At 35.1% G+C, this 18,817-nt stretch overlaps 1 protein-coding gene across 1 annotated transcript in view; it reads right to left on the reverse strand.

Annotated features, from left to right (window-relative positions):
- Positions 1–18,817, reverse strand: part of TBC1D22A (TBC1 domain family, member 22A) — a gene marked incomplete at its 5' end in the record, with an annotated part of 176,622 nt that overhangs the window by 80,476 nt on the left and 77,329 nt on the right. Inside the window, one exon of the mRNA XM_009883220.1 lies at positions 15,965–16,040. Coding sequence (XP_009881522.1) covers positions 15,965–16,040 — 76 coding nt within the window. The remainder of the gene's footprint in view (positions 1–15,964; positions 16,041–18,817) is intronic.

Genomic DNA, 18,817 nt, shown 5'->3' on the forward strand with positions numbered 1-18,817 from the left:
ATTCCTACAACTGAATGAAAATCCCCAAAATAGAAATAACTACTTAAACATCACATTGGATACATTTTTCTGCCTCTAGATGGCTTAAACAACTGCTCTCAGTTGTGCTATCTTAACAAAAGATTAAGGTCAGAGCTTTACAATATATGACAAAAAAACATACAAAGTAATAAAGTGAAATGATTAGATACATATATCCTCACTAATTTCTTAGGCTACAAATTATTTGGGGCAAGACTACAAGAAACAAGGTTTGCAAGTAACATAAGGGCTTCCAAAAATAAAGTGTTGGTAATAAAAAGAAGACAATATTAAATTAACAATGCAAAGAAATATAAGGAAAGTACAAGTAAAGGCTGCATTCACTTGAGATACAAAAAAAAAGTGAGATTAATGTGCAAGAAACAGTGAGCAAATTTAAATAACTTGCAACTTAAATAATTTCTCAGTATAACAAATAAACACAAATAAAAAACAGTACAAATCAATGGTTTCTAAAGCAGAACTTGCACACACTATGTTTATTGTAGCAGTTTTACTATTTGAAAGCTGTGATAATCACTTGCATGGGTTTTGCTAGAGCTAATAGAACTAATCTGCTACATGCATTTTATATATTTAGCAGAATTTCTTCCAAAAAGGATCACAGACATACTGTTAAGGGTTTTTAGCTAACATGCTCAAGTATTACATTGGCATGATATAAATGACAACTGCAGAAATACTCATGTCTTATTTCAGATAAATATATGACAAGAAGTCTTTGTTAAAGCCTAAATAAGACATTCCTACTGCCTTTCTTTATAAAAATACATTCTTGGGAGATTTTTCTACCCAAATCATCCTTCAGCCACATTCACAGAGATGTATTATCAGCTGAGACAATGAGTACATGCTGATTTTCCAAATTTCACATTTCTCAGAAACATCTGAAATGCACTAAAATGCTAAAAGAAGAAAACAAAACAAAAAAAAACACACACACACCCCTAAATCCAAGAGTATGGTAGCACTGCTACAGGAAACATTACCTAAAGTTTAAGGTAGCAGAAGTTAAATTATACTAAGTTAGAATATAGACTTAAGTTATTAATTTATTTTTTTTTCTCAAGATGTATTTCTTGGCTATATGAAAGTGTCAGCCAATGTGATACAGTTGTTTCAACATGGAAGCAAGAAGTAGATTTTTTTTAGATTTTAAAAACAAGCAACAGTGAGATTTTTAAAAGTAAGATCAGTCACAACACGTTAACACCAAAGGTTCATCCATCACAACACCCCATCTCCAATGGTGTCTGAAAACAAGTATCGACGGAAACATGTAAGACACTGGTATTTCTCCACAGCACTTCTCAGCCTTTATCTATCTGTGATTAAAGCACTCTTTGGCAGATCTGGTGCCTATGTTCCTGAAGTCATGTCCTTCTGTTACATAGACAAATATATAAAACTGTTTATGCACTTCTTAAAACTGTTACTTCTCCTGGGAACTTTTTAAGTCGTAGCTATATATAAAGATGTGTGAATCTTTAAATGATTCATTTCATTTCTATGTATAACACTAACTAGGTAATTAGACACTTCTGCTATACAATAGACTGAACTGTTACTATGGGATGTGAAAAGGTAGAGAATGAGGGTGGAGAGGTAATAATCTTGTGCTCTTTTAAGTGATGTCATCAAGTCCTGGATAATCCCTCTTCTTCTCAGTCATTTTGTGTTCAGGAAAAGTACTACAGCATTACCACTGTATATTGTGCCTACGTATTGTCAATATTTCTAAAATTACATGAGAACTTAGTGATAATAGCCTCAGCCTTCCTGTCTCAAGACCCTGTGACTAATCTTCTTCCTTCCACTACAAACAAAATATTCTCCCATCACCTTCACATCCTTCTTTCCCAGGCTTTCTGCAAAACTCATCGGCTGCCCCAGCTAGGGGAGAGACAACATCCCTTATCAAGGCTAGTTCTGAGCGAGCAACCTATGCAAGTACAATGAGTATCTAGTTGGCACTCCAAACACAACAGCTACCTGTGGGGCTTACTCTGCAGCCCTTCCTCAGCAGCAGTGCTAATCTGGGTCACCATTTTATTTAAGTAATCAAGAAATGAGCTTTATAAAAGTCATGGAATTCTCCACAGTGGAGACTTTTCTCCCTCTGTAAAATGCTGATGAAGCAAGTCCTCAGCTTGAAAAGTTATTGGAAGGAGAAGACAGATGTGGTAACATGCATCTTCTGCAACCTTACACTTAAAAATGGAGCAAGGCAATTTATATGTAGAAGTCCACATTTTGAAGACAGTATAAGCTTCAGAAGCCTCTGTATTTTCATTTTCCATACAGAGGCCTTGCATGCCTCTAACTTCTGAAAACAAGAGGGAAGAAAGGGGAGAAAGGAGAGAAAGGGGACACAAGAGACAATATTTCAGTTGGAAGGAACCTACGACAATCATCTAGTCCAACTGCCTGGCCACTTCAGGATTGACCAAAAGTTAAAGCATGTTATTAAGGGCATTACCCAAACACGTCTTAAACACCAACAGGCTTGGGACATTCACCACCTCCTGAGGAAGCCTGTTTCAGTGTTTGACTACCCTCTAAGAAAGGTTTCCTAATGTGAAGTCTGAACCTCCCTTGACAAAGCTTTGACCCATTCCCATGCACCCTATCATTGGATACCAGGGAGAAGAGCTTGGCACCTCCCTCTCCACTTCGCCTCTTCAGGAAGCTGTAGAGAGCAATGAGGTCACCCCCCAGCCTCCTTTTGTCCAAACTAGACAAACCCAAAGTCCTGAGCTGCTCCTCATAGGACATTCCTTCCAGCCCTTTCACCAGCTTTGCTGCCCTCCTCTGGAAGCATTCAAGGACCTTCACATCCTGCTTAAACTGTGGGGCTCAGAACTGCACGCAGTACTCAAGGTGAGGCCACACCAACACTGAATACAGGATCACAGAATGGTAGGGGTTGGAAGGGACCTCTGGAGATCATCTAGTCCAAATCTCCTGCTAAAGCAGGTTCACCTACAGCAGGTTGGACAGGATCACATCCAGGCAGGTTTTGAATATCTCCAGAGAAGGAGACTCCACAACCTCTGCAGCGGCATAATCATGTCTTTTGAACAACTGGTTATGCTGTGTTTGATGCACCCCAGGATGTGGTTTGCCCTCTTGGCTGCCAGGGCACACTGCTGACTCCTGTTGAGCCTGCTGTTGACCAGCACCCCAAATCCCTTTCTGCAGGGCTACTCTCCAGCCACTCCTCTCCCAATCTATCCTTGTGCCCAGCATTACTCCATCCCAGGTGTAGAATCCAGCATTTGGACTTGTTAAATTTTCAAATGTTAAATAAATCATTGGTGATTGCCCAATGCTCCAATCTATCTAGATCCCTCTGCAAGGCCTCTCGTCCCTCAAGAGTGACAACAGCACCTCCCAGTTTGGTATCATCAGCAAAACTTGCTGAAGGTGCATTGAACTCCTGGATCCAAGATCATTGATAAAAATATTGAACAGAATCAACCCTAGAACTGAACCCTGAGGAACAGCACCAGTGGCTGGTCACCAGCCAGATGTAGCCCCACTCACCACAACCATCTGAGCACTGGGCCTCAGCCAGGTCTTCACCCAGCGCCCCGTGATTACGTTAGTTATTCAGGACAAGTACATGTGTCTGCCTTTGCTCTAGCCAAATTTAGCTGCACGTTAAGTACACTGAAGTGAGATAGTATGTTAAATTTATTTTGTAAATGTCACAATTAGATATCTATTCTGCAAACTATTGTAATTATATAATCCACTACAACAAGCAGGATGCAAAAGTCAATTTTATTTCTAACAAAGTTACTAACTCGCAAACATTTCTGTTCTTCACACAGCAGAAACAAATTTCATTTGGTTGCTTGCAGCCATTGAAAGTAAGTAATGAAGAACAATAAATTGTGCCCATTGCGATATTTCAACTACAGATGTTAATAGGCATAATGAATTTCTTGAAAGTTGCTTTCTAGTCTAAACAAGTTGAAAAATAGACTACTAAACTCTGCGCATTATATACAATTGATACAAGACTGGAATAGAAGATGCATTGACTAAAGTAGCCAATTCTTCCTACTTATTAAGTAATCGTGAGTAGAGGCTATTTTGCTGATAAAGGTAATTTGGACAGCCATAATCTAAATTTAAATTTTCCATTTCAATGAAAATAAGTACGTGTGTGCAATGAACAAGCAAGATATATAATTACTGTCAGCTTTCAGACTTCAAGTATTTCATAAAAAATACTTCTACTTCAGTTTCTGATAGTAAAATTATTTTACAGTTTAAAAAAAAAGATAATTATTTTGTCAAAATTCAAAAGAAAGGAGGATGACATTTAATAGGTTTCACAATACTTTCAATAAATCTATATATAAAGTTTTGGTGAAGCAAGTCTTCTGATTAAAGAATAAAATAAATTATCTAGATGCATTCCAAAGTAGCATACCACCAAAAATGTTTTTTGTACATAAAAAGCATTTATAACTATTTATAATTTAATAAATGCACTTATTGGAGTTATTAGTTTGAATGATCACATTTAGCTGCTTTAAACAGACACTTCTTATGGCAGGACCTATACATATAAAATATATATTGTTAATGTTTAACGTCAGCTTCTCATGCTGTTTTACTGATTTCAGAATTAGTAACGTGTGACTACAGAATCACAAACTAAAGCCACAGGTAAGAACAGAAATAACTGAATGCATTACTTAACTGCTGTCCTGACTGGGGGATACTGTCAGAATGAGTGCCTAGGAAAGCTGATGTATATATAAGAGGAATCACAAAATAACAGTAAAATTACGCATTAACTGCCAAATTCCAGTGGCACAGCATGGTGCCACCACATCCATCTGTATAATTTATTACTACAGAATATTAGCCTTTTGGTGTTGACCTTTATTTAAAGATTCCTCTCAGTCCTAGCAATCTTTCCTGACCTTGACTTTAGACCTATTTTTGACACTTTGGGAAATTATTTAACGTTCATTTTTTACTCATATTTCATACCCTGACAGATTTTTAAGTCAATTTTATCAATACTTTAGACATATTTCATTGTAAATATAAAAAGCACTAAGTGTTAAAAACTATCTGAAATGCAGTTAAACTAAGAATCTCTGATAAATAGGCCTTTTAGTTCAACGAAAGGAAGAAAAGTGTGTATTTCTCATGAAGAGCCACACAATTCTTCTTGAAGAGCGTGCGCTAGCTACAAGAGTAACTCCTCTGGTACCAATGTAAAACAAAGAGTAAAATAATGAGCCAACCTTTGCCACAGGGGCTTATTTGCACTGCCATTTACTCACAGAGCGATGTTAGTGCATTGCTCAATGTATGAAAACATGTATGAAAATGTATGAAATGTATGAAAATGTGCTAGTGCTCCTGTTTTCCAATGGCACTCTAGCAGGATTATCTTCTTTCTAAACCATCCAAATAAAGGCAAGCATTATAGACTAATCATTTGAAGACCAACAGAATGGAAGACAAGCTGAGGAGAGCAAACAGCGTGAAGCACCAACACATTTCAGGAAACAATTTCCACAGCTACTGGAGATGAGAATCTCCACTCTCCAATTCTCTTCATTTTTTAATCGGTCACCTTGTTATTTTTAAACACAATTAACATTGCAAAGAAATAAACAAACATCATAATCTGTAAACTTAGAGATAATAATACAGGCACCTAATAAGAAGGCATGACACCCAGAAGAAACATTGTTTCAAAACTTAAAACCCTTTCATTTTGAAATATATTAAGTCTCTTGCAGAAATAACATAGGAGTCTGTCTTACTTTTAATTCTCTAATGACTCTTTGGGAAGGTTCCCTGTATGAAAATATGAATCTAACAATGACAAGAAGGTTTTTGAAACAAAAACATAAGTATTTCTTTGGCAGGTAATAAACTTATGGAGGAACCTAGCGGAGATAGAACTACTATGCACAACTCAGAATTACTTCAGAGACACTCAAGGTCTTCAGTCACTATTTTATTTATGGATTTTTTCCTCGGGTAACTCTTGCTATGAAATACAAATTAACATCTTTCCAGATACCTTGTAAAAAACTGATTAATAGAGCAGCGTGATCCAAATTTCTCTTCCTGTCTTCTCTCATCAGAAAAATAAAAATCCAGCAAGTTTTCAGCTGCAGAACTTGATAGGAATTGGACAGAATATGTTCTTTTCCTTAGGAAGCAGTTTTGAAAAAAAAATAATCATTTGAATTTAAAATCCAGACACCTTTCATCCCATGTTATGTCAAATGTAGTAAGAAATCATTATTCATGAAGCTTCATAACATAGGTTATAGCAAATTTTTAAAATGCCCTGTGACAAATAGTCAAAATATTACAACGTTTGGCATTTCATTATCTCATGGTTGATGAGATTTCTCCCATACGCTACCGTGGCAAACATTTACCTTATATTAGAGATCAGACTATCAGTTAAATTTTGCCACTGATTATAAAAAGGATGAATTTTAAAAAAGAAATCCACATGGTTTTATCTCAAATTCATTCACATGGAATGTGCTTGCAAGCCTGGAATTTGTCTGACCATTAAATTAAAACCAGTAAACTGCACTGCCACAATCTGTGTGATGTTGAGTAGGCAACAATGATGTTTCCCTCCTTGTGCAACATTGCAGCCTCTAGACCACAGAAGTTTTCATGGTCCAGCCCATTACAAGTATGAGATGTCATGTACCATCTAAGTAGCGTACAGTCACATTTCTTTTCCAGTTTCTTCATAATGCTGTAACTTGACGCTTGTCTGACAGCTTCCAAGTACTAGTTTCCATCCACAAAAATTCAGTAGTTTTCTTAACTGTGCAAAGCAACCAATCAACTAGATTTTATTCTACTTAATACAGAACTTTCTAAAAGTGTAGGTAGCTATTAGAAAAGACAGTACTGTAGGACAAATAAACTACATCGTCTAGAGGAACACTGCTTACTAGTACCAGTGTTACCCACAAGGGTCGTCCCTGCAAGCCTGCACCCATGAGACCAGACCTTCCTGCAACGCAGCGACTGCTTAAGGCTCACCTCTGAGTTATCACAAACATTTGATAAAACTGGTTTTCCTGAGTGTTGCCTGCAAGCTTCCAGATGTCCTTAGGGAACAAGCATCTCTTTGATCGCATCAGCTCCCATACGGATACAGTCATCCATGCTCGTATTCCATCATTTTGCAGCACATTTTGCTCCAGTCTAGACCCAGGCGACTAACATGGAGCAGCTCATGCAATGGCCTTCATTCAGTTAGAGACTCCACAACCAACATATCCACCACCAGCGTGTGTGTGCTATCCATTCAGTCAATGTAGTGACAAAATGTTGAAATCTTTTCTGCTCCACCTAGTTTTTTTTCAAACATTGCCATTTGTTTAAAATTATAGCTCCCACATACTGAACTTTGCTGCCCAGAAGAAGGAACTTTGTCATCAGTAAATGACTGCTTTCTTTTTGAGTACTCTACCTACCAAAAGCAAATTTAGTATTTCATTCTCTCTCTTCCTGAATCATTTCTACATTGTTCAAAGCCAGTATGTTTATAGGAGACAAAGGCAAAAGAGATTTTGGAGTAAAATGTCAACACCAGATGTTGCCAGATGCAGATTAAGGCTTACAACTTCCAAAACCAAATTAATGGAAGTTTGAACAAAAGTAATTCTGTCAAGACTACAGACTTGTAGTCTTGTAGAAAATACTAGAGGAGGTAAGAAGGCAAGACCTAGTTGCCTCAGGGAATCAAATACAAGTAACAATTCTGTGGTATCCAGTGCAAAATGGAGGAAACTATTGGGAAAACCAGTTAGTAGCGATCAAGGGTGATCTACCGTTCTACCTAAAAGTTAAAAATACATCCTGTGTTTCCAGGTAGAACTCAATATTAGAATCGCAACAAACAACAGTGAGAAATACATTTGATGAGACACTTCTACTTCCAGGTAGCATTAATTGGAGTTCCATAGCCTGTTCTTCTAAGTCATAACTGTAAACATTCATAACAGTGCCTCACATTTTTTTAAATTCCCCACCATGTTAAACTTTTTTTTTTTTTTTTTCACTTTTTTTTTGATTTGTCATTAAAATAGTAAGTTTCGGATATTTAAAAGTTAAAGTGCTTACAGAGATCATGAATTTACAAATGATTTTACAGTCTCAACTCCTTCTAAGATCTCTGAACTCTGTAATAACATACAAATATAATCTCCACGGTAGAATTTAAAGATATGATTTAAAAGAGATATTAAATAATTATAATGCCCAATGAGCAGCACTTAAGAGTGGCTTAAAGTATAATACAGTAATTACAACCATAAAATCAGATAAAAAATAACTACTGGTGAGCTAAGTAAGATGGCTTTGTTAAAAAGAAAAACAGCTTTATGGCACAAATTAATTAAAACAATTATGAAATGCTTAGAAGATTTTTAATCACTTCAGCACCAAGCTGAGATATAAAGATGGACTGTCAGAGAAGGACCTTATTAATCACTAATTTTCAATAGCCGCAGTAAGGTCTAAATAAATTATATCTCCTTTTCCAATTCAAAATGCTTCCGCATGGTTAAAGTCTTTTTAACTATTACAATTAGAGCTCTTTTTTCCAGATACTTCAACACAATCCTAGTTCAAAATTACAGGTGTCAGTAAAATGCTTTACAATACAATTAAACATGAACATAATTTTGCACATCCAATTAAGTATTCTTTAACCGTACTTTAAAGAAATCATTAGCATGATTGAATACCTAACAAAGATTGATCAAATGTCACCTATTACCACAATTTCATCATCAGTTCATTGTATGAGCACCCAAGATTCAAGTTAAAAAAACAGATTAGTTAATCTATATCTAGCACAGTATATTGAACAGATCACTTGTTCTTCAGGTTCTTAAACAACATTAAGTTTTTTAATAAGAAAACATATTAGTCTTGGTTGATATTTTGCCTTTTTGAGATTCAGATTATCCTCAACAAAAGAGCAAAATAATTTTTCTCTGCAGTTTAATAAGTTCAATCAGAACAGAAACTGAATATCCTTTAGAAACTACAGAAGTATCAAAACTACTCAATAGTTATCTCTAAGTATTTTGGGGGCTTAACTCATCCTATGAAATTAAGTTCTGAGCAGAACCATGAAATGTTTGTGTTTGAAGTATTGAACAGTTTTACAGGAATAAACATCTTTGGGGCGAGAACCTGTTGAATGCCAAACACCAACGCAACGTTCAGAGTAGTAACAGTAGGAATCTCAAGTGAAGTCCAGACATTTGAAATTTTAGCAGCCCAGAAAGAACACACACCTCTTAAACCAACTCAGACATTAGAAAGGATAATTCTGCCAGCACTAATCCTATTCTAATGAAGGATGTTTTATAAACCTCTCCAATTAAATCACAGAATGGTTTAGGTTGGAAGGGACCTTAAAGATCATCTTGTTCCACCCCCCTGCCATGCGCAGGGACATCTTCCACTAGACCAAGCTGTTCAAAGACCCATCCAACCTGTCCTCGAACATTTCCAGGGACAGGGCATCCACAACTTTCTTGGGCAACCTGTGCCAGTGCCTCAACACTCTCGCAGTGAAAAATTTCTTCCTGATATTTATTCTAAATCTCCCCTCTTCCAATTTGAAGCCATTACCTCTCGTCCTATCACTACATGCCCTTGCAAAAAGTCCCTCTTCAGCATTCTTGTAGGTGCCCTTTAGATACTGTAAGAAAATATAACATGATACATAAATATTAAGAATTATATCAACCAACCTTTCACACACATCTACAGCAAATAATTGAAAGCATGAGAAGTACAAAAAATGGTGTAATTAAATAAGCTCTTTCACTGTGGACAAAGAAAAATACATATAAAAATGAATTCTTTTTTAATTGACTGCGTTTCATGAAGAACTTGACCTGCACATATAGACACACAACATATATAAATATATACAAGAGATTCATATTTTAAATGTCTATGTGCATAAATTGCAAAAATACATATAAAGTATAAATTTAAGGCCATGACATGAAAGTACTTTATGACAAGTATTCACTTGTGGCATTATTTACAGAACTGTAGACAACTGACCAACCAAGACATTTGGAACCCAAGACAGAAATAAGTAAATAAAGTGTGATTAGTGGAGCTGAGATTTATTTGTTCAGAATATTAAAATAAAATGCTTTATCAAAGATGTATTTCATTTGAAGTTAATGAAACAAAGACATTTACAATATGGTAACAATAAAAAAAATGGGGACTTGTAAAACTCTTAATATAACACAGTTTTAAAAGGTGAAAGAACACTTTAACTCCTCCTAGGCATAAGTAAAAATATTTTCCCAAACAATGATATGTAGTATCAAATAAAAAAATCATTTTTCAAAATAATTTTAATATAACAACTTTAATTTTGCACTAAGAATACCTTCCTTTCTCTTGAAAAATATGTAATTTTTTTTACAATATTAAAATGGAAACAAACCAGAAATTGTCCCAATTAAAATATCATATGAAAGAATACCTGTAGTAACTCTCCAAAACAGATGGCCAGAAGATGCGTTCACAGTGGACACAGCAGAAATACTGAAATATTACTGAAACTTTGAAAAATGTAGCTGAATTCTAAATGAACTTCCTTGTAGAAAAGTCAAAATGCAAAACTCTTTTTATGTTCTTTGGTATTTTTTCTGTTACTTTCATTTTCAAAAGAAGGAGGAGAATATATATACAGCCACAGTAAGATTTTTTTCTTTTTTTTTAATAATTTTCTGCATTTTTATTTTTCCATTTCTTGGTACTAAGATTCAAGGGCCAATTCTACAATAAAATTGGTGATTACCAGTGGAAGAATCTGGAACACTAGTAACACAGAATTTACTGAACTATAAGAAAACATAAGCATAGATCAGGGTGTGCAGAACACAGATGCAAATACCAGCAACTTTTCTATAAAAAATATGGAAAAAATCTTCCCCAACTTACCCTCACAGAAGATGCAGGATATTTATACTAAGTTGAGTCGTCAATACTGTTTTTATAGTTTATTGTAACACTAATGAGGAGCTGACAAAAATAAATTTATAATAGGCTATTTTTTTCCTAGAACTCCCTTCTTGCTAATTTAGAGAGACTGCCATGCAATTTTAACAGTTTTTATCAATGTTTGGAAACCCAAAACTAGTTTTATCTACAAATGCTCAGCCTTCTCCAAACGACTAGCTCAAACTCTAATGCAATTACCAGACATCTTACAGTAAACTGAAGAAGCTGAGACCCTCCCAAGCATGAAACCAGCCAAATGCTAAATAACTGCAAATTCTGGAAACACAAATCCTGAATTAATTTTGGCATTTCTACAGCATGTTTCCTTGCTTTCAAGCCTAAATGAAGCAAAAGTGGAAGACAGCATGCCACATGAGTGTGACCTTTTACAAACCATGAGAGATGGTTCATGATTTAGAGCATAAAAGCTCTACTGACATTACAGGAAACAGAAAAGATAATTAGTTATAACAGATTTCTTATATTATTGAGCTATCTATTGATCCTCCCTCTCAATATTTTTACATAATACCTAGAACAATCTGAATTACGATGACAAGGAGATAAATGAAATTAAATAATGTTTTGTCTTCAAATTCCATCTGGTCTATATCAACGTTCTATTTACAAACTCAAAAATTCCATTAACACATGATTCATCAAAATTATTTTCTGGAGTTTAAGCAGACTGAGATTATGATTAAATTAACGGAGTAGCTCGGCTGTTTGAAGTCTACTGCAATGTTCTGCAGTGTACACACAAGGACAGTTACTTTGAGAGGAGTCGTGATCCATAAGGCTGGGTTAATGAAGGTTGCTTGAACCACTAACACAATGCATTAACACTCTCCAAAGGGTGAGCATCATTTTTCATACCCTGGTAACCCATTACTATTAGCAAACAAGCTGTACAAGCTTCATCCACTCACACAGCTACTTATTACGTTAAGATTCTCTTCACCATACAGTTACCCAGCATCAAGAAAATAATGTGACACAGTAGCAACAGGAACATTATTTTCTTCCACAATAACCTTAATTAGCACTTAGGATATTTACAGTAAATACAGATTGTGAGACTTCTTTTTTTAAAAACAAAGTTACCGAATTCATATCAACCGTATGTTACCCTTTAGCTACAGAATAGCAGATCCAGTAAAAAGACAAAAGCAAAGAGAAATGGAGAAGAGTAAAGTAAAATAACATATTATTTAACCAAACTATGCCATGTATCCATCCAAAAGCCAACGAGGACAGGATCCCTTACTTGAGGCATCCAAAAGTTTATGAAATGACAGCAGTACACATCCACCCTTGCCTACCTAACAACTAAAACTTTACTTTAATCTTACATGTACTTTGGTGTATTTTCTGGCAGAAGAAAGTAACTGAGTGGACAGTCTTCTAGACAAAAAGAAACAGTCCTAAGAATATTGAAAAATGCGTACCTTTTACTATCCAAAACTTTAACTGGACCACTGTATTATAAGGGTTGTGATCAGCAGTACAAAGTCCAACTGACAGCTAATTACTAACGGCATCTGGCAGGGATCAATACTGGGGCCAATACTGTGCAACACCTTTATTAACAACTCACGATGGCATAGAGTGGAGATTCTATGTTTGTGGATGATACTAGATTAGGAGAAGTGGTTTACAGGTTGAAAGTCAGGGCTACAATTTGGAGGAACCTTGGCAGGCTGAAGGAACGACTGATAGGAACTTCCTGAAGTTCAGGACAGGCAGACATCCTGTGTCTGGGATGGAATAGTCTCATTCAACAGCACTGACTGGGCACTGACTGCTGGAACGGAGCTCTGCCAAGAAGGACTTGGGGTCCAGCTAGACAGCAGGCTGTACCCGAGTCAGCAGCGTGTCCTTGCAGAAAGGAAGGCCAACTGTATACTGGCCTTTCTAAGCAAGAGAGAAGCCAACAGGTCAGAAGAATTGATTCTTCCTCTGTATTCACAGAGGCAACCAAGGTGGTGAGGAAGCTGGAGCACTTTACACATGAAAGGGGGCTGACAGAACTGGATTTGTTCAGCTTTAAAGAGAAAAGCCTATGAACAGCTGCAATTACCTAATGGGAGAGTGTAGAGAAGATGAAGCCAGATTTGTCTCAGGGGTACATGGACATAAAAATAAAAGGCAGTGGACATCAGTTCCATAAACAAAAATTCTAATTATGTATACATATTTTTTTAAATAATATCACAATGACAGTAGTCAAACCCTTGAACAGTCCTACCCAAGGAAGCTGCAGAATCTCCATCCCTGGAGTTGCTCAAAACTCAACAGGGCAAGACTCTGCACAGCCTGATCTAAGTTGGCTCTGCTCCCTTAGATAGAGACGTGAGAGGGGAGGTTTGGAACACTGACTTCCAGAGGCCCCATTCAACCTAAAGAGTTCCAGGTTTCCATAATGTCAATTACATCCCAGTCTCACTGGCTTCCTTTCCAAATAGAAATGACAGCTTTTTAAAATACTTCATGGTTTCTACAATGAAAAAAACGTGTAATGAAATTTTCCTCACTCTGAAGCATTATAATCCCCATTATTTTGAAAAACAGTTTCTTTAAACATCTTTTCTACATATGCTACAGGTATGTCATACAGACAACACACGCTGTAAAATATAGCTGCTATAAGATGATCAATTCCTTACAGTCAGGATTTTGCTTTGCTTTCTCAAACTGTACTGCTTCAAAACAAAGAAAGCATCCTCTACTCCTCAACCACGAAAACAATCTAGAGTTAAGATTAATCTAAGATGTTACTTTGTAAGTATTCAGTACAGTATGAAAAAATCAACATTAACTAGCAAACACTCATGATGTCTACAAAAAACTACCCGAAGAAAATTCTAGTGTAGAAAAGGTATTGTTCAGTACCTACCTTCAGTTTGAAAAAGAACTTAGCAGTTATCTACAGTCACAGACATTGATACAAAATCTGCCATAATATACAGCTCAAAGTAAAATATTCATTGTATTGGTTGCATCCTTTGCTGAATACTATATAATTTGGATTAAAAAAAAAAAAAAAATTAAAAAAAATTGGATCCACATTCAGAAAGACAAATAAACAATTACAGTTTTTGATGAGGTACTACTTTCAACAATTTCCTACTACACACAATCCTAGAAAGCCCTCACAAAATTATTTTAAGTCAGATAAAAATCAGGACCCTGCACTTTACTTTCAGTTACAAAGCATGGTAAAGGACATTTTAAGAAAACACACTTACTTGCTACAACTGTCTTTTTTTTTTTTTTAATTTAAGTGTAAAGCCTTACAAATAATGCTTCTTAAACCTGAACATTGAGAAAAGTTACATAATTATAGCCCTAAAGCATTGAAGGTACAAATAAGTATTCAGCATTTCTTTTTTTCTTAGAAACTAAACAATACCATCCTGTACTGTCTTTAATATTTTTATTAAACAGAACCATAAGGTTGATTACTAGAATGGCATTTTTCATTTTAAAAACCTGGTTAAATACTTTTTTTATATAAATATTCATTGGCCAAGTTCAGGCATTATAATTATGCACTTTATTTAATATACAATCATCTGCTTTGATAAATTATTGAAATGTAAACATCGATACTGATATAAGCATAAAATGACACACAAAAAGTCACACTGCAAGCAGTTAGATTTTCTGAAGTAATAAATACATTGCTTTAAAAATATTTTTAATATAAGTACTTTGCTACCCAACATACAGAAGTATCTCCTTATATTTTTCATATTCATTTATATTTTAAACAAAAAAACGTTATCTACAATAAATTTTTTTACATACATTTACACTGATAGTGTAGTATTACATAAACATTGTTCTCCTGCCCTTAGTTTTTGATCATTAAAAATACTGTAACATCCTAAAAGGGCACAAAGAGCATTATCAAATATTCGGGATGTAAATATGTGCAGGCCAACCCAAAATCTGCTATGGTAAGCACTGGCACAAGAAAAACCTCACAGTATGTGTAATGAAAAGATGGAATTAATCTTTCCAAGAAGATTATCAAATATTAAGCTACAGAAGAAATATTTTCTATCTCATCATTGACAGGCTAGTGTGGCAAATATATGCCTGGTTCTGCTTGGCAACATTTTGTTAATACTCTATTCATTAATTTAACAAACTATCAAGAGAGTATGTTTAGAATGGGCAAGCATTATCTCTTGCATTTCATTTAATTAAACTCTGTTCTAGCAATATGACAGTCAGCATTTCATGAAGGGAATTATTTTAAGGATGAAGGTAGAAAATACTTCAAAGTGCCCTGCTAAAACATGAAAGCATAATCTAAAATTACCCTTGCACACATTGTAATTTATCTATAATATTAAAGATGTTATTTCCAGAGTTCATAATTAATTGGATTCCACAGAGAAATTACTCAGGCATTCCAGATAGCAAAATGATGCACAAAGGCACAAAACATAGTGCCGAAGGACAACCATAAACAACCACTGTGACTTGCCCGAATTACAACAATCATTGAACTTAATGTGAAATGAATACTGGCTGCCTTTTGTATGTGGTCATTACTCTGCTGCAAAGAAATTGCCATTGAATTTTGATTATATTGCCTTAATAAAAAGTAATGAAAGTGGCTCATGCTCTAGTGGCTTTCTTTTAAATGATACATGACAGTGATCTTGCAAAGGCCAGTGTGCCACAAGTTGATTGAGTATGACACCTCATCCGAGGAAGGCGATGTTACCCCACCATTGTATGTAACTGCAGTGATGTTGGCTTGACTTCTTGTGAACATTTTAACGAAACGCTTTCAATGAAACATCAGTTAGAAATTCGGTTAGCTTTTAAGACTTACCATCAATCCGACTAACGAGTTCTTCCAACATTTTCACTTTCTTCTGAATTCCTGGCTGTGCAAACGTGTAGTTATCCTGAAGAGAAGACCATACACAAGTATAAGTTTGGGGGGGAAAAAAAAGGTTTCTTTTCCTTCAATTAACTCAATCCCTGCATTTTTCTATGTTTTCTTAAGCTGCTTATGTTTTTACATTCTTCTTTTACATTCTTTTTGGGGTTTTTTTTTTTACATAGTTCTACAGTTAAGTAGTAAAACATCACATTGTACAGTCCTACCTCAAGTCCCCATCTCTAACAGTATACCCTACAGCTATTACTGCATCAATTCTTCTCTACTTGCTAGTCTGGTGCCCCTGAAGTTACAGGTTTATTGCAGAAGTCCAATTAGCTTTAAAAGACTGTCATCTTAAATGCCAAAATGTGCCACACTAGAGATTTTTTAAGGTGATTTTTTTTTCTCATAAATTTACAATTTTATCACAAATAATGTAGGAAATATGAAAATTTAGACCCTAATCAGTGACAGGATAAGAATCTGATCTTTAGAAGTTCAGAATAATACCTTCCAGCAGCATAAGAAATCAAAAGTCTATTTCAATGGAGTCATGACTGTTCTGAACCCAAGGTTACAGTTAATATCATGAATCAAAATCTAACACAGAGGCTATATAGCTAAAATGGCAGGGTATTTGCATGTATTTGTTTGAATGTATTAACTGACTGGATTTTTTATTTTTGGATTGCAGCTCTATAACATAGACTAGAGTTTGAAATAATGAGAAAGAGAAAGGTATCTCCACTCTAACCCCAAAGGGATCCATCTTTTTAAATAAAGGCATTATTTAAATACACAGTAATGTTACTAGTATTTGATTGACAATCCCTCCATTCAACTTATTTTGTTATGGTCTTTTATATAGAGAGATTCAAGAAAGGAAAATTACCAATATATATTTAAAAATAAAGTTGCTATGTAAAATTGTTTTTGTGTAACAACTACATACACAGAAAACCAGGGTAAAGGATTTTTCATCTCAACTTTTATTTTTTCAATAATTCCTTCATGAAAATCAATTGGAGAGCTGAGCAACTACTCCAAAAATAATCCTAAAAATATTTTCACCAGTGTTGGAATATTAATTTTTCTTGACTTGATTTCAACTTTAAACTTGGCCTTAGAGTAAAAAGGATGAATATCAGTCATTTTTATGTATCTTGAGACTTTTTTCTTTTTCTTAAAAAAAAAAAAAAATACTTTCTTGACTACATTTCCATGGTGTTTTTTTATTTTGATTTGTTTTATGAAACTGAATTGCAATATAATCTTCAAATTCTATAAAACTGCCATAAAGTATGAAACCTAAAAGTTCACAAAAGAATATTATACACTAATAATTATGTTGGTTATAGCACATCAGCCAACAAGTGATTTACAGTATCAAAAAGTCTATTATGTGCTCTGATCAGCTGCAACTGACCTCATTAGTAGCTATTTAAAAAATTATAGCAAAGTTCTCTGCTGGCCTAGCAGTAGCACTTTCGCAGTATTTGATATCAGAAATCAATGTATAAACCAGAACAGTGTTGATGAAGAAGCAAGGATAGTTCTTTGAATTTTGGAATTTCCCACAGGAATCACCAACTAAAACAGACAAACCTTGCTGGCGTTGAGTCTCAAACAGAACATGAGCATCCTCAGTAGTACAGTAAAGCATCAAAATTGAAAGAATGGAAAGTCTCACACAGAATTCAAATCTACCGTAATCTTATTTTGAGGACAGAGAAACTATCCCATGCACAGGTTTGACACACTCCTACATTAGTCATTTATTGGATCTTTAGGAAATAGTATATTCCTTTTTTTTTTTTTTTACAAAACCTACTCTTAACAATTAAAACTGTATTCATTTTTTCCCAAAAGTTTATATACTCTTCTATTAATTTATTTAAAGGAAGTTAACTGTTATTTCTACTAGTGGTACTGTGCTTGAAGTGCAGCCATATGGTACTCAATTATTTAATCTGTAACAGATCCTCTGTAAAAGTATCTTCACGTATTTAACACCAAAAGCCAACCCAGAGCTAAAACACTACTATTTTGATCATTAATCTCTCGCCAGGCAGGGCAACTCCCAACTGTGATCTATGAATCTGCAACTGTTTTCTTTCTTAAAGCATCATTTACTCCTTACACACCTGGAAATGCAACCCAAAACTGGCATCTCAAATTTGGAAACGGGTAAGTTTGCTCTTCACTACATTTGATCTTTTGCCTATTCATTTATTTTTCTGGTCATTATTTCAGCTGCAAATGAACACAACTGGGAGTCACTCTTCTACTTGTGCTGACTCATCTAACTGGAAAGATCTTTGTTGGCTCCCCCAGTCCTCTCTTCTAATTAAACTACACTGTACATATTCCCTCCTATGACACTTGTAATTGACTTTCTGAAGTTTGTAAAACTGTGAGAAGGACTTCGTAAACATAAAAACTGTTCTGTTATCTATTCTTCTTGCTGCTTTTGTGCTTATAGGCGGAGGAAAAAGCTAGTAACACAGTTAAAGGAAAAAACATGTCCAACTCCTGAAATTTGTGAATTTCCTTCTGCTATATTGCTCAGGGCAATATTTTTTATATATACGTATATAAAATTTTCTATAATGTTCAGGGCAATATAGAAGTACAGTGGTTTAGATTTTAATTCTCCTATCACACAATTTAATTTGCAATACTAGCTTCAAAATTTGACTCAACTTTACTCCCGACTCTTCTACCTCTTCCCCACCAAGCAGCACAGGGAGATGGGGAATGAGGGTTGTGGTCAGTTCATAACACTTCATCTCTGCTGCT

Source organism: Charadrius vociferus, unplaced genomic scaffold, assembly GCF_000708025.1.
Source record: "Charadrius vociferus isolate BGI_N301 unplaced genomic scaffold, ASM70802v2 scaffold363, whole genome shotgun sequence".
NCBI classification, from domain to species: Eukaryota; Metazoa; Chordata; class Aves; order Charadriiformes; family Charadriidae; genus Charadrius; species Charadrius vociferus.